The sequence below is a fragment of the Solea senegalensis genome, linkage group LG16, assembly GCF_019176455.1.
Source record: "Solea senegalensis isolate Sse05_10M linkage group LG16, IFAPA_SoseM_1, whole genome shotgun sequence".
Taxonomy (NCBI): domain Eukaryota; kingdom Metazoa; phylum Chordata; class Actinopteri; order Pleuronectiformes; family Soleidae; genus Solea; species Solea senegalensis.
The window spans coordinates 13,390,991-13,407,244 of record NC_058036.1 but is presented as its reverse complement, the minus strand read 5'-3'; the positions used below and the strand labels follow the sequence as shown (position 1 = coordinate 13,407,244).

General features: G+C 41.9%; 1 protein-coding gene across 3 annotated transcripts in view; it reads right to left on the bottom strand.

Annotated features, from left to right (window-relative positions):
• Positions 1-16,254, bottom strand: part of nrxn3a (neurexin 3a) — a 138,283-nt gene that overhangs the window by 57,330 nt on the left and 64,699 nt on the right. For all 3 annotated transcript variants that reach the window (XM_044047175.1, XM_044047177.1, XM_044047176.1), the window contains exons 6-7: positions 11,675-11,976; positions 8,268-8,429 (exon numbers count right to left, since the gene is read on the bottom strand). In XM_044047175.1, the coding sequence (XP_043903110.1) occupies positions 8,268-8,429; positions 11,675-11,976 (464 nt within the window). The remainder of the gene's footprint in view (positions 1-8,267; positions 8,430-11,674; positions 11,977-16,254) is intronic.

Below are 16,254 nucleotides of genomic sequence, written 5' to 3'. Positions count from 1 at the left end.
GGGACACACCCACACACACACATCAAATGAAAAAAAATAAAGCCATACGCATTTACAAAGACTGTACACTTTATTTAGAAGATGGGGCACACCTATGTATCCAGTCAGCCAATCAGGTGGCGGTGGCAGTGTGATGCCTTAAATGACGCAGATATGGTCCGAGAGCTTTAATTCATGTAATCGAACGTGACAACGGTTGCCGGATTGGCGGTGAGGTGGGTCGCACTTCCCTGCGCTTCCTTCAAAAGTCCAATTACATGTCGGTTAAAAGGCAATTCGGAGGCTACATCCATCTTCTTTGCTTTATGCTCCACATATGAGGGTCGCAGGGGGGGCTGTGCCAATCTCAGCCGACATAGGGCGATAGGCGGGGTCACACCCTGGACAGTTCGCCATAGAGACAAAACAACCATTCACTCTCACAACTATGGTCAATTTAGAGTGTTCAATTTACCTTATTTACCTAGACTGTGGGAGGAAACTGGAGACAACACACACACACACACACACACACACAGAGGGAACATGCAAACTCCATGCAGAAAGGTCCTTGTTCCGACCCAGTCTCGAACCTGGGCAAGAATGATAACCATACCACCAATCGTGTGGCCCTCTAAAGCTACATTAAATTCATATTGCTATGTTTGCATTTAAAAAAATAAAATAATAATTCAGACAAATGTAAAGTACACTGGGCATAAAAAAGGAAGATGATCTCCACAGTTCTGCTTAGTTTCCAGAGTATCACTGATGAGCAATAACAGTGAACAAGGAGATTTTTTTTTTAGTCGACTGACAATGAGCCAATCAAGAAATGAATGTGTCATCATTTCCAAAGGTCTACTTTTTTTTTTTTACCGTGCAGATTAAAATGCCCCAGGCCAGAGTTTTCAAACCAAAAGGGGGCCAGTCGGGTAGCTTACATCTCACGCTCTGAGAGAATGGACTCCAATCCAGTGTCAGCTGGGACTGAATCCAGCGACCCACCTTTTTTCTATGACCCCTCCCCCAACCCTAACCCCCAGAACACACCTGACAAAAAAGAAACAATCATCTTTTGGCACAATTGTACGCAACGATTCTACACATAAACATCAGCCGTTCACCACTCACAACAGTATATATATACACACATTACACAGAAAGACAGAGAGAGTGTGTGTGTGTGAGAGAGGGAAAACTACAGTGAACATGTCTGACAACAGCCTAATGATGGAAATCCATCACTGCATTATCTCCTTAACCAGACCTCCACGACTCTCTCTCTCTCTGTCTCTCTCTCTCTCTCTATGTCTCTCTCTCTCTAATGTAACACAAGATGACATGGATTGCAGCCAAAAGAGCATTTTATTGTCACCTTCCATTTAGAACCTTGACGCAAGGAAGAATGAATGTGACGTAGCCCCTCACAATATAGGTACAAGGATTTCCGATGCGCAAATTTAACGTACGTATTAGAAATTGCAAAATAGTTTTTTGTAATTGTGTTGAGATGATGAAAATGCCTTCGTGTTGTATGGCATGGTGGTTGGTACTTTATTTTAGCTGGACTTGTTATCGACACACTGACTTAAGCTTTTATAGCCAAATTGATTTATGTATTGTTCTCTATTTAGCCATTGGAGTTATAATATTTTATCTTTTCCGGACTTGGAATTTGAGTATGTTCTCAAGTACTATAGTGTGGGTATTTTTGAAATACAAAAATACAATATTTTATTTTGATACGTGGTGTGGCTACTGTATTTTGTCGTTTATTTTGTTATACATGTATGAGTTTTACGTACATTTTGATGCTGGACATGCTGGAAAAAGAAGCTCACAAGCACAGTGGCTGGAATACAAAGTTTATCTTACACACACACACACACACACACACTCAGGGAAGGTTATTCAAATCACCAGGTCAGTGTTGAGAGAATTCCAGTGTCTCTGTTAAGATTATGCCTCAAGCTGACATTTCGTCCTTAGTGCTGTGTTTGAGGAAAACATCGGTAATATGAGAGGTTTCAACCTGAAACACAACAGCAGCCTCAGCACGAAACAATTTCCCCTTGGGGATGAATAAAGTATTTCTATTCTATTCTATTCTATTCTACTAATCGTAAAGTATTCAAATATACAGACAATCAATTTCCAACAGCATACTGCATACATTATTATACATCAACTTTATCACGTCACTTAATGTTACCAAGTGTCAAGGGTGCTACATGTAGCCTACTGTTTAAAAACAAGTATAAGCAAGGATAAAAATAATTAAATTAAAATCCAAAAATGCAGGACAATAGTTTTATTTAAAGGGAAGCTACTGACTCCAAATTTTTATATTATTATATATAAATAACATATAAATATTAGATTATATTTCCTCTGGCAGGGAGTTCCAGACTCTTATCAGGGAGAATTTAGAACAGTCAAGGGTCAAAGAGGGAGCTGGAGCCAAGCCCAGCCGACACAGGGCGACAGACGGGGCACACCCTGGACGGGTCACTAGTCCACGACAAGGTCAACATTATCTAGGTTGCCATTTAAATGTATTGTTAATTTGAAGCACATTTTCATTGGGTAGAAGAAAATGAGTTTGCATGAGTTTGCATTCTCACCGTGTGCATGGGGTTTCTCCGGGTTCTCCGGTTTTGTCCCACAGTCCAAAAATACGGGGATTAGTTAAATTTGTCACTCTAAATTCACCGTAGGTGTGAATGTGAGCGTGAATGGTTGTTTGTCCAGGGTGTACCCCCCCCTTGTCAGCTGAGATTGGCACAGCGACCCTCCTGTGGACAATAAAGTGGTAGAAAATGGACAGATGGGTAGAAGAAAATGTGGTGCAGTAGCGTCTGGCACTGTTGCCTCACAGCAAGAAGCCCGCTCCAGCCGAGGTTCTTTCTGTGTGGAGTTGTGCATGTTCTACCCCTGTGCACGGAGGTTGTTTGTCTTTGTGTATTTGCCCTGGTCCAGGGTGTACCCTTCCCTTTTGCCCTACGTCAGCCCTAGACTCTCATGTGTGGTAATAAGTGAGCGAGTTCACTGAGGTCAGCAGCAGGTGGTGCAAACGTCCAGGTCACCACAGAAGGATAAGGCAAGAACATCGTGCTGCTCAAGAAGGAGACAGAATACCTGGAACTCCACACAGGAGGAAACATGTCAACTCGTTTCAAACACCTACAGTCATAGGGATCGATTTCACTTGGTTGGCCTGACTGGGATTCAAACCAATGACTATATTGTTCTGAGGCAACAATGCGAAGCATGATGCTACCATTTACTTCCAGTTCAGTATCACCCCACTTGGTGCTTCACTTTGAATACGAAAGTGCCGATTAATACTAGGACACTTTTGTGATTTTGCTGAACCTCCAAGGTTAGAAAACAAGAGTGACACTGGTTTCGTTAATTTAATTAATAAGCACCGGCTACTGCGAGGTGGTGGAAAAGCACCCCTCACCCCCCCCCCTCCTCCAATCAAACTCTGCTTAGAGCCCAATAAAGACTTAGTCTAGGAGACACGGTAAATATAATCCTGTCTGTTCTGCACCTCACAGCTCAGATACACTGCCACACAAAGACACAGCAGAGGAGTGGCTCACTCAGTCAGAGACAGAATCCAAAATGAATCCCCCCCAAAAATACTCTCAATTTTAATAATAATAATGATAATAACAATAATAATAAGTGTAGTGTTCATATTAACTTCCATTCAGAGGGAGACACAGAGAGAGAGAGACACTGTAAACGCCCTGGGAGACAGAAACATTCATCATCTCTAGAGCCCATAAATCTCTGCCTACTGTCTGTGTGTGTGTGTGTGTGTGTGTGTGTGTGTTAAATGACTCTACAGCCATAGAGAACAATGGACTAAACTACACTGTATTATACACAAAAAAATGCCATTGTCTGTCACAGCACTGCAGACTACGTATGAGAATGAGTTTTAATGTCAGTAATAAGAAAAGACTCACAAATTAAAAATGATGCTGTAGCGCCTCACTGGAAAAAAACCACCACTTTGTATTCAGTGTGGGTCGTTGTAGTCGTGTTACTCAAACCATCACGCTATGAGGGTGTTTTGCCAGAACAGAGCTTTTGTAGTGCACAATGTTGCCCACAGGGTGGCATCATTCCCTCAGCAAAGCACACCATCTGGGCTGAAACACACGCCTGAAGACTGTCAAATGAGTACACAACACTTGTAGTGCTCTTACACGGTTTATTTTTAAACGCGGCCAAGCTTAATTTGTTGAGATTTAAAGCCAACTGAGTGTGTGTGTGTGTAGAGAGAGAGAAGTGCTATTTACACAATTTAAATACAGTGGACAGTAGCTTAAGCTGTCAAAGCATGGACTGTCGTGAAAGAACACATCTGCAAAGAAGGTCTGACACTTTGATAAGAGAGGACGCTGATGAAATGTTAAAGGCATAGTTCAGATTTTTTAATGTGTGGAGGTCCATAGAGAGGTCCGCGTGTAATTCAGCTCCCAGGACTTGGCTGCCTTTGGTCCCGGGCCACTCTTTGGACATGTCTGCCTTAAACATACTAGTGTGCAGTAGGTGACCTATTCATTTTTGCTCGTGCCCTTCCTTGTCTGCCAGCAGGTACACAAGAGCAGCCACTTAACAACAGGGTCACTTAATAAACCTTATGTCTGCTTAAGTTTATACAATCTTGTGAATGAAGAATGTCTTTTCAGCCTTTTCTCATAGTTGTGTTTTTGGTCCCCGTCCCATGTTAAAGCATCACATGTACGCAAGCCCTCAGTACGAAACACAACACTCCCCTCTGAGAAGTAGAGGCAGCATTGAAAATCTCAAATATAGTACGTGTAACTTTAAGTTTTGACTCTGAATAACAGGGTTCCACACCATCAAATTCAAGGACTTTTCAAGGGCTTTCCAGGACCAATTCCCTCAAATTAAAGGACCGAATGTGGTGACACAGCTTAAAATTAGGAGGGCAACTTGTGAGAGCCGCTTTGCCCATGGCGTCCATTTTTATCGATTTGATAGTGGAATTTGCATTTCCCAGACATCACGTCATTTGCTGTCTCTCTCTAAACGTTACTCGCTCACTGTTCTGCACGGAATCTCACGTCAACGGAGGAGAGAGAGACAGCGGACAGTGTCCACAACACCGCTGGTAATTATGACTCAGCGGTTTGTTCTGCGTAGGCCTAGTCTACATACATCAAGCATGACACCACCTACAAAAAGTAGGTGGTGTCATAACATTTACCTAAATTCTTTCACACATTCAAAGACCCATGTCTATTTACAGGGCTTTATTATTATTATTTTTCAAAACTGCAAAATTTCAAGGACTTCAAGGACCGGTGGGAAACATGGAATAAGTTGACCAATTACTTCACACCACAGAGTGGGAGTGAAGTATTGTTTTTAGCGGCTCCGTGTGTGTGTCTTTTGTGTGCAGTCCTCAGTAAAATCCCTGGACATGAAATAGGGTCAGATACTAGGGAGCAGGAAGGTATCACATGCTGGATAGCTTGCAGTTATCTAGCAGGGAGATGAACTAACGGGGAAACGAGACACAGGTGTGACCAGTCTGGGAGTGGCCTGTAATAATGGTGGGGGCGGAACTACAGCAGGAAGTAAGGCTGTGAGTGTACAAAATAAAACAGGACACTGAAGATGATTCTGCTAACATGGAGAACAATAGTGACAACTGTATTTTTAATCTATTCTATTTATTCATGTTGCACTATAGTATCATCCAGTGTTACATGTAGATGAATGGGAGAATAGCACTAATTGGTTGTAAGAATGATATGGAAGTGTCTCATCGCAGGAGTGAGGAGAAAACCTGAGGACAGCAGTCGCTGCGTTCGCTCATCTTGCATGTTGAACTCATCCTTTGTGCTTCTTTTTTGGCTACAGTACACAGGCACAGCTAGAGGCCTCCATGTGAGTGGTTGATGGAGGTGTAATGACAATGGCAATTATAGCAATTATGTGTTATTGTAGGCCATTATGTATTTTGTAGGTTTGGAGATGTAGGCTTTCTCTGTAATTGCTGGCTTATGAAAGGCACAACAATCATGCGCCAGCCAACCACATGGGGCTACCAAGGGCGACCAGTACCTGGTGCCATGGTAACAAAGCATTTATCCATAATGCCGCTCTGTGATGGCGAGGACAAGAGCATTGGCAGCAGGCAAATTAGCCTTAATGGCAAGGAGTGGAGGACGTGAGGGTGCTGGACGGCAGGCAGAGGGAGAGCTGGTGGGTGCTGCAGATATGTGTGTGACTGTATGAGGGAGAGTGTATGATGACAATCTTGCAGACACTCTATATTTGTGTTTGTGACCACTCTGCATACAAAAAATATTCCTGTGTATGTGTGTGGGAACTTTTTTGATACAGTTTGAACAACCAGGGTCGGTAATTTGATGAAAAATCCACATAGACATGATTGTCCGGCACACATACTGTCACAGACTGAACCTGCCTGTGCTCATGCAGTGCCTGACCAGACTCTTTACAACAAGTGGCAGAGGCACACAGTGCTGGAGCAGAGATGACGGCAAGAATTAGCAAGGAGGTCACAGAAAAATGGCGCAGAAAGTGCAGCCAAAATTCTGACCAAGGGACCAATGGGATCATAGACTGTCCTGAAAATTGCTCAATAAAGAGTTTTTATGTGATTTTAATTTTTTCAATAATAAGAGAAGGCCAACAGAGCACTGTCTGTGATGTTCTTTCAGCAGCATGGGAACACATGCAGCTTTAATAGAAACTATTCATAGGACTGCATATGAAAAGTGCGTAATTACCAATCAGCAGGAATAACAATTTACAAATTAAAATATTAATATTAAGTACTTACACTTAAAATGTCACAATATTGCTATATATTACCACCTATACTAGGTCAGATAAAAGAAAACATAATTCAAACGCCGTTGCTTTGTTTTGTTTCCTTATAGTTATTTCTTACAATCTATCATACACATTTTACAGCAATTAAAACTTAATTACAAAACTGAAAACTTTATCATATATTCACGGCCCACCCGCAGTACCAGTAAAGCCCGATAAGGGGCTGCTGCCCATACTTTGAGTAGAATCAAGCCAAATGGTCATTGTCAGGCAAAATGACTTTTTTGGACTGGTGTGGAGAAACAAGCGATTTCCTAATGAAAAGGACCGTTTAATGACAAAATAAAGCAGAGTAAATATTTTTAGCACAACAGACACTCTCAGTGACGTAGGTTTAATTGGGCGAGCCTTTTGTTTAGTGGCTAAAACCAGTTTTCTGTGTTGTCTCCCCTCACAGCCAGGTTTTTGCTGAGCTTGCCTGCCTCCAGCAGCTTCTTGGCACAGGAAGTGTGCTGAGCACAATCACCTGTGTAATGCAATGACGTACTGTATGAATACAATCCCACTAAATTTAGGTGAGGTTAAGTGACAGTTATTCATTTTTGGTTTAAGTTAAAGTAAGTCATTATGGTATTTGTGTGTGTACTTGTATGTGTTACCTAGTTGAGTACCCACCAAGTGGAATGGTTTGGTGTTTTTATGTGTTTCCATTACATATAAACAAAATAACCAGCCCCAACTGTTCCATTTTTCAGTACCCTTCCCTTCAGGTACACCAGAGGAAAATGGTAAAGTACAATCTGGGGGGAGCTACACTGGCTCCACCCACAACAGTCCTCATTCTCATACAAAGCTTGACGTCTTGTTGAGGCAAACAGCCACAAACCGAGCAGGAACAAATTGGCTGTGTCACCATGGAGACAAAAACCCGGTCTCATGAGGCATAACCTAATTTCTGAGGAAACGGCTAAATTGATGGCTAAGATTTGAAATGGGGTTAGGTTAAGGTTAGGGTTAGGCATCAACTGGTCATGGTTAAGATCAGAGATATCAAAATGCAAAACTGCGCAGCATGGCACAGAGCAGGAAGTGGGCCAGAGGGGGATTAAAAGGCTACAACACCATGTCCTCCCTCTTCCTGCTGCTCATCTGATGCTCTATATTGTGTCTGTCTCTGTGTGCATGTGTGTGTGCATTTGTCGCTGTCAAACAACAACAAGAAAGCCAGGTCCCTGCTGTGGCCCTATAGTCAACTTCCTAGGTATGACATCATCAGCTTGAAGGAACAAGCTGCAGCCATTCAAGAAGTTCATAGTGACTGAGCTGAAATGTCCACTGGCAGAGACATTTCATAAATAGTCCCACATTTAAATTAGATCATGGGACACTAGCATCACGTTTCACACCAACAAACACCAAATCAAGTACTTTACCTCCTTGAGACAGCCCATGAAGTTGTTGCTGACAGGAGAGCCAGGCAGGTCAGCAGTGCTAGGGCTTCCACCCACGTAGAAGAAGTCATCCGATCCCAGCATGGTGTAGTCCTCCTGGGTGTAACCCGTGGTGGTTAGAATCCCATCCACTGATATCGTCACCTGACAACGAGGAGTAAACAGTGAGGGCGGAAGAAGTGTCTTCATTTGCCCTTTGAACTGTAAGGATGAACAATCACCCATGTCTATGTAAAGAATAAATCTCTCGCCCTGTGAAAACAAGGAACATCTACATCTTTATATTAGATATTGAAACTATGGCATGAAATGTAAATAAATAAATGCTGACTGGGTGAAGTTCCAGACAATGAGGGAGAGAATAGAAAGAAAGAAAGATATTGCAACAAAGATAACATGCTTGGGAAAAGCCATCAAAGCAGAGAAGCAGTGAGTTCAGATGACGCCACATGAAATCAAATACAAACATGCTCAACAGAGTATAGACCCACACTGCAGGGCATCAGCGTGGGAGCAATTTATAGGAGATAAAAATGTCCTTTTGACAAAATCATTGATGCTTTGTTTAAATTTTTGCTCAAATTCTTAACAATTGTCTTAGGGGGGAAACTAGCAGCTACTAAAGTGATTGAGTTTGAGAATACTGAATCACTCAACTCTTATTATTTGACTTAGTATTAACATTTTAACAAGAGATGTTAATACAGCAGTGATACTAACCCTCCAATGATGTGTCAACGGGGAAATTCAACATTCAGAATGACTGAACCTTGAACTTAAAAGGTCTGTTTGTATGCTTACTCCCTATCAAACATAATTAAATAAAGTTTGACGCTGAAATCAATATGTTTCTTCTAAGCTGACAAATGAACATGTTCAATTAACTCCCCTTGGTATAGCAAATTCATTTGTATAGTACATTTCAAGAGCAAAATGATTTACATAAAATACAAAAGACAACATAGCATAGTACAAAAGCGGCAAAAGACACTGGGTTTTAAATTTTAATGCTCCCAGTGAGTGTTTGTTTTCTCTCCCAAATTATAATTAACCAAAATGATCCTTTAATGTCTCGATTCTGTCACAAGAACTTGAGACTTTCAAAAATGTGATTCCAGTCTGATTGATTCTCTCAGACAGTAGATTAAATACCCCTGGAATCCAAGATAAAGACAAACAGATACATGAGTAGCCACAGCTAAAGGTGGAAAGCACCCGCTGCTTAGCTTGACTAAGATATGCAGTGAAACCTCATACTGTACTCAAGCCTTACTCGTGTTTCAGGGTAACACAGCTAAGTCTAAAACAAGTCAGGTCTTCCACTGCCCTTAATCACTATCCACTGTTTTTAAAGTGCCACGATCACTTTTCAGTTTTGTCTCCAAAGCCAAAAGGCCTGTAGTGTTGGTGGAATTTGTAGTTATACAATTTTCTCCTACAGTGTGGGTGGTCACATACAATAGTCAGACTTTAGTGTGAGGAGGAGCATTTTACTCATACTGAACAATACTTTCCACAGCAGTGTTGGCCAAAAAATGGAGAATATAGAAAAAAAGGGTTTGCAAAACCAGAAGAAACACCTGAGTGGACGTGTGAATGGACGATTAATGTGAATGACATGAAAGCTGGGCAACACAAAACAGACAGCAGATGGAAAAGTACACAGCAAACCGAAAATGACAATAAAAATGATATCTACCATACAATGGAGTTTGTTAACCATTGAGTATCCAAAGCCTGTTTGCTTTGCAGAAAGATGGAGCGGGCAAATGGAAAGGTGTGTTAATACATCAACGCAAATCAAATGACAAACAAACGATGGAGGTGAGGTGGTTAAACAAATACAGTTTGTTGGTAAAAATGATTCATTTCAGTAATTCTGTTATTTTAAGAGTGGTTGTACCATGACAGACAGGGGTGGGCGTTAACAAGAAGAAACAGAGGAGAGACTGAAGAAGCAGGAAAAGAAATCAAATGAAACTTGACCTTGTTTTCTAAAGCATCCAAGGATAAAGATGTGTCTACACAGTCATCTAAAGACGTTCTTAGATAAAGGGTGTCTTTCAAAAACACACACGGACACCATGTAACTTAAAGGATTGATTAAGATCGGGGTCATTTAATGTCAGTGCTGGGTGTTTTGTTTTTTTTTTTTACCATCAGTAAATGAACACACACACTTTGACCTGGCCAAAAACCTTAAGGGAACCAATTGCCTGAAAAAACTTAAACAATGAGTCACAAAGGAACACATCTGATTGAGCTACATGAAGATAACAGACTGGACACACCAGCAATATTTGGTGACTGCAGCCCTATAAGTATTCATCCTCAAAGTTTTGTTTCCATTTAAAGTCTCTGTTCTGTTATTTTCAAGCAGACCTGTGTTGCTTGTGAAGGTAGAATAGGTTCCTGACTCAATATGCACTCGATTGGCTAACAGCGATCCAACTCGCTGGTTTTCACACCTTCCAGGATTAAGTCTGTGCTTCCTGACAATCAGAACAGTTCTCGTACTTATAATGCTAAATAAACCAATTAAAAGCTTAGACTGGCCTGGAAAATGCTCAGCAATTATTGTTTGTCTTTGTCACATGTGCGTCTGAAAGGGCAGTGACTCTACCAAACATGATCATCTTGGCATACTTTAAGTTTGTCATTTAGAAATTCAAAAATGTATCTTCTACTGAGAGATCAGAGTAGAGCTTCTTCCCTAATTGCCCCACTGATAAATAAGGAGGAAGGAACAGAGGGAACTGCCTTCTAAAAACCTGAGAGGTTACATGCTCTTCAATGTTGGTAGATAGGTACATAGGCAGAAGGTGAAGAGGTAGGTAGTAGTAGGTAGGCAGGTAGGCAGGCAGGTAGGTAGGTAGAAGATGCAAAGGTGGCCAGATAGGTAGGTAGGTAGGTAGAAGATGCAAAGGTGGGCCAGATAGGCAGGTAGGCAGGTAGGTAGGTAGGTAGGCAGGGCAGGTAGGTAGAAGATGCAAAGGTAAGCAGATGTGGGATGGGCCAGGTAGGTAGGCAGGCAGGCAGCAGGTAGGTAGGCAGGTAGGCAGGTAGGTAGGTATTAGGTAGGTAGGCAGGCAGGCAGGCAGGTGGAGGTAGGTAGAAGATGCAAAAGGTGGGCAGATAGGTAGGTATGTAGGTAGGTTGAAGATGTAAAGGTGGGCAGATAGATAGGTAGGTAGGCAGGTAGGTAGGTAGGTAGGTAGGTAGGTCGAAGATGTAAAGGTGGGCAGATAGATAGGTAGGTAGGTAGGTAGAAGATGCAAAGGTGGGCAGATAGGTAGGTAGAAGATGAAGAGGTAGGTAGGTAGATAGGTAGGTAGGTAGGTATGGATTGGCAACTAAATCATTCACACAATCAACCTCTGTGTTCTTACCTGTCGGAGATTGCGGGTCACTTTGACATCATGCCACGTGTTGTCATTGAACTTCCCATTGACGGGCTCCACAATGGCCTCAAAGGCTCCAGAGCCAAGGTTGATAACTAGGGAGACAGCGCTGTCCTTCAGAGCCAGGTTGACATAGTCAGCTGATTTGCCAGTGTGAAGGATAAGGCCATTTCGTTGCCATGTCTTGAAAGACAGTGTAATCTCATCACTGCTGCTCTGGATGGGGTTCTGGGAGAGATCGTAGCAGAAATACTCTGAGCCACGGAAAGTGGCCACATTCTCTTCCCTTGCTGTGGTGGGGAGACAGAAAAGAGGAAGATATGCTGGGATCAGTATGGATTCAATCATCAAGGTTACGTTGTCAAACCAAGCATTACTAAAAAAAAAAAAAATCAAAAAAAACTCATGCAACCTCTTTAACTACAGACCTTTATCTTTCTAAATACATATTAATACATAAGACTCAAATCCTGTCACAGTGAGACTCAAGTCACGTCTCAAGTCCTTAGGAAAACGTCAGTTAGTTACACATACTTCATGTGGAATTTCAAGTCACTTGCAAGATGACTGACATTAGGGTTGGGTTAAAGAATAGGTCAAATTCATATAGATCTTTTGAAAGCACTGATAGAAATGTATAAAATCCTTAGATCTGTATTTTGATATATGCCATTACCTGTATCCTCTGCAAGACTATCACGGTTAAGTGAGGCTTGACCACAATGGTCTTACGTGACTGTGTGCTATTAGCTCCACTGATGGAGCTCTAAGTACTATTACATATCCACCATCATCCCCCTAGCAGCTTGTCTACGGAGTAAACACTATTCCCAGTAGGTTGTTTTATTTTGAATTAGGTAGTCACACTTGCAATTTTTGGCCGTAGTTATGACCATGAGTACAGTTTTCTGTGTTAGACACTATGATACACTAGAGACCCGTCTACCCCACTCTGATCCTCTCAAGCAATGAAATGGTTCTTCATTGGGTCATGCCCTACCCCTCAACAGAAGTGATTCCTCTTCTGCATCCCTAACAAATAAGCTGCTATAGCATGTATACGTCTCTTTACGTAATATTGTAAATCTGCTTCTGATGGATCCGTAGGGTAAAGAAAGGTTCTTCCAAAGAGTAGAAGTGGCCTTTTTAAAACAATGTAACAGTTCATTCCACAGTGTAACCCAGGACACATTTGTGTTCACACTGAATGTGTCCACAGAACTTGTCCTCAAGTGTGTTCTCAATACGTTTACACCTGTCCACTTGTGATCATGTTAAATGAGATGTCAGACCTTAGACCTCATGTCTCATCTCAAAAATGTATAATTAATGTATTATAACATTCAAAACACCTTTTGAAAGCAAAAAAAGTGATTCTAATTAAAACAACTGAGGGGAATATCTCTTGTCATCTTACTTTTAAGCTACTCGGGCATTAAATGTTAAAAGAGAAAAATATGGCTCCACGTAGCAATGACTACCATCTACGACTGCAATCTCCAATATGTATATTAAAGTGAGTAAAAATGAGCGATAATCAAAAAAATAATCGCCATATATTTGAAGTCGTCCCAGAAATACAGAGTCAAGAGAAAAATACCATTCAGAAATATTCAACACAGGACAGAGAGGAATGCAGACAATGGCAGAAGTAGTGGAGGACTGCAGATAGCTATCATCTTACAACATCAAAGGCCTAACTGCGCCGGTGAAATTGGCATTTCCTGTCAAACAGATGGCTTGTGTGACACAGTGGTTATGCCTGTGATCAGACGGAGAGAAGCAAAGATGGGAGGGAAGCCACTGAGAGGTAGAGTGCGCCGACTGTATTTGTGGCAGTGGTGGATGAGAGGGGGGTGGGGGTCGGGGGGAGCCCAAAGGGCACAGGAGAGCTGAGGGATAACAAAGAAAAATGTTCCAGTCAGGAGTCGTTATCTGTGAGATCATCTTCAATTAGCTCACAGTGGTTTAAGCAAAAAAAAACCTGGGATTGTGGGCCCAGGCGCAACACAGCACGACATAGAAAGAGACACAAGAGGATGTATCTGCAACTGAGCCCCAAAACCAACGAGATGACTGCTCTGGAAAAATGAGGGAAACAAAATACAAAATGGCTGCGGCTTTTGTCTCTTTAACACCCAGAGGAAGAAGAACCCAGCGCCACATAGCACAAATGACGCTCTGACATGTGACGATAGAGAACATGCATGCTTTGCTGAACTGTTGGGGAGTGTCTGACAATAAAATATGAACGTGAATCAAAGATTATCTCTGGCTGACCTAATTAGATCCCCACAGCCCCTTAATCACTCACATAACAAAAGGAGCAAACAAAAGACAGAGAAAAAAAACACCTCAAATACGTGATTCACTTACTCTTCTGCACCACAGTCCATAGAGAAAATAAGTGGCGGGTTTTTGTGGGGAAATTTCGGGAATTTGTCTTATTTGGTTGATATTTCAAACACCAATGTCACATAATAACAGAAGTGATCCGTTGTTTGTCTGTGGACTTTGGTGAAGGGAGTGAGCAACACAAGCTTCAGGATATGTGTGCATATATACTGTATATCTTTCATTTATGTGTATATTTGTCTTCCTTTTCTTCTAAAGAAGGGTAGCATATTTTGAGGGATGACACAGAACAGGCATGTAACAGCACTTTGCTTTTGTCTGTGCTCAACTCCTACTAAATCCAGTCACCTTCAGCTAACCACAGAATACTGCTACTACTACTACTACTACTACTACTACCTCTTTTTCATTTTATTTTAATGACCTTAGGATGGAATTGAAGAACAGGAGACAGCTCTGGTCCCTCTGATAACAGTTCTTAGTTTGAATGTATGTGATAAACAATAGAGCACAGGTTTTATCAAGAAATAACACCATGCACTCTTTCTCAAAGTAAACATTTCCAGTTTCCTCCTGTCTAACATTCGGGGCTGGCAAAGTCAAACTGTATCTCATCTCCAACATAGATCCCTGAAGGTGAGCTCCCATCCCCAAATCTTTCTCCATCTACTCCCACTGTGAGGAAGGAGAAGAGCTTTATCTGAGTACCAGAGGAACCATGCTAGTTTAGCCATGAGGACGTTTACCTGCAGGGCTGAATTAAGAACACTGGCCTGAATCACATGGAAGAAACACATGCGAGGAAAAGTCCCGAATCAACATCAGCATGTTCTCAAAATGACTTCAGAGCAGAAAGTTAATGTACGTACTGTGCAATACTTCTATGATAAGTGGTGCCAGACAATGCGACTGCCACTTTGCCACTTTAAAAAATAGTAATGGCGCGAGCACGTCTCGAACTTCATTACGACTGAAATGAGGACGACGTGAGGAAATTGTTATCGGCTCGTAATGGTTTTAATGGCATCCAAAAGCCGTTCCAATTCAGAGGTTTCATTTGATGGATGAGATCGTACGAGTCCTGCGAGGGGTCATCCATAAAAATGTCAGAGGAAGGGGTGGCAGAGAGGGACAAGTTACGGCCACAGTAAATTCCCTTCTTATTTGGAGCGCAAGCTCTCGGTGACAATGAATTGGATTTGTGTTTTTTTTTTTGGTTAGGGTTAATTGTCAACAGCGCGTGCTTAACATTATCATTTGACGTATGTTCTGCACTTTATATTCCTTTCATTTCACGAAGATTCCTGAAGGATCTCCTCATGTTCTCTCAAGGCTGCATACTAACATGAAGTGATTTTGAAAGCATAGTTGAACTTTTCCTGACTTTCCTGATACAGTTTAGCCATCTGTCTTATACCTCTTTATCCTGAACATGAGGGTCGCGGGAGTGCTGTGCCAATCTCAGCGGACATAGGGCGATAGTCGGGGTACATGCTAGACAGTTCGCTAGTCCATCGCAGGGCCACATAGAGACATTCAACCATTCACTACGGTCAATTTTAGAGTGTCCAAGTGCACGTTGTTGGAATGTGGGAGGAAGCCGGAGAACCCGAAGAAAACCCACACAAACATGGTGACAACATGGAAACTCCATGCAGAAAGGCCCTTGTCTCGAACTCTGGTCTTCTTGCTGCAAAGGCAAGAGTGCTAACCACTACACCAACCGTATGGCCCCTAATTCAGTTTATAATACTTGAAATGCTTTATGTAGAATCTCAGATATTAGTCGGATGTCAAAGCCGGTAAGTTTGTTTGAAACTTACCGGCTGTTGGCACTCTTAAGTGACTGTTGAGTACATGGCTGTGATAAATGACTGAAAAGCGGTGATAAATGAATGATGTGGGTTGTTTTGTATGAACCATTAATGTTACAACAGGCCTCGGTGGCACCAAGGTAATGACTATAGATCAACGGAGTCTGTTGCCTGTACATAATTGAAGGACAACTTGACGATGCATTGTGTATGTTTATGTTTCTGCATGGGCGACAGTGATAAGTCAGTGTGTGGAGGGGGCCTTATACAGAGTACATATACGTGTAAATGTGGTGAACTGTTATTGCTGCACAACGATTAAATAAAGCTTAAGGACAAGTTTTCATGTCCCTAAAGCAGTTCCAGGTGTATTATTTATGGGTCACTGTCATAAAGAAG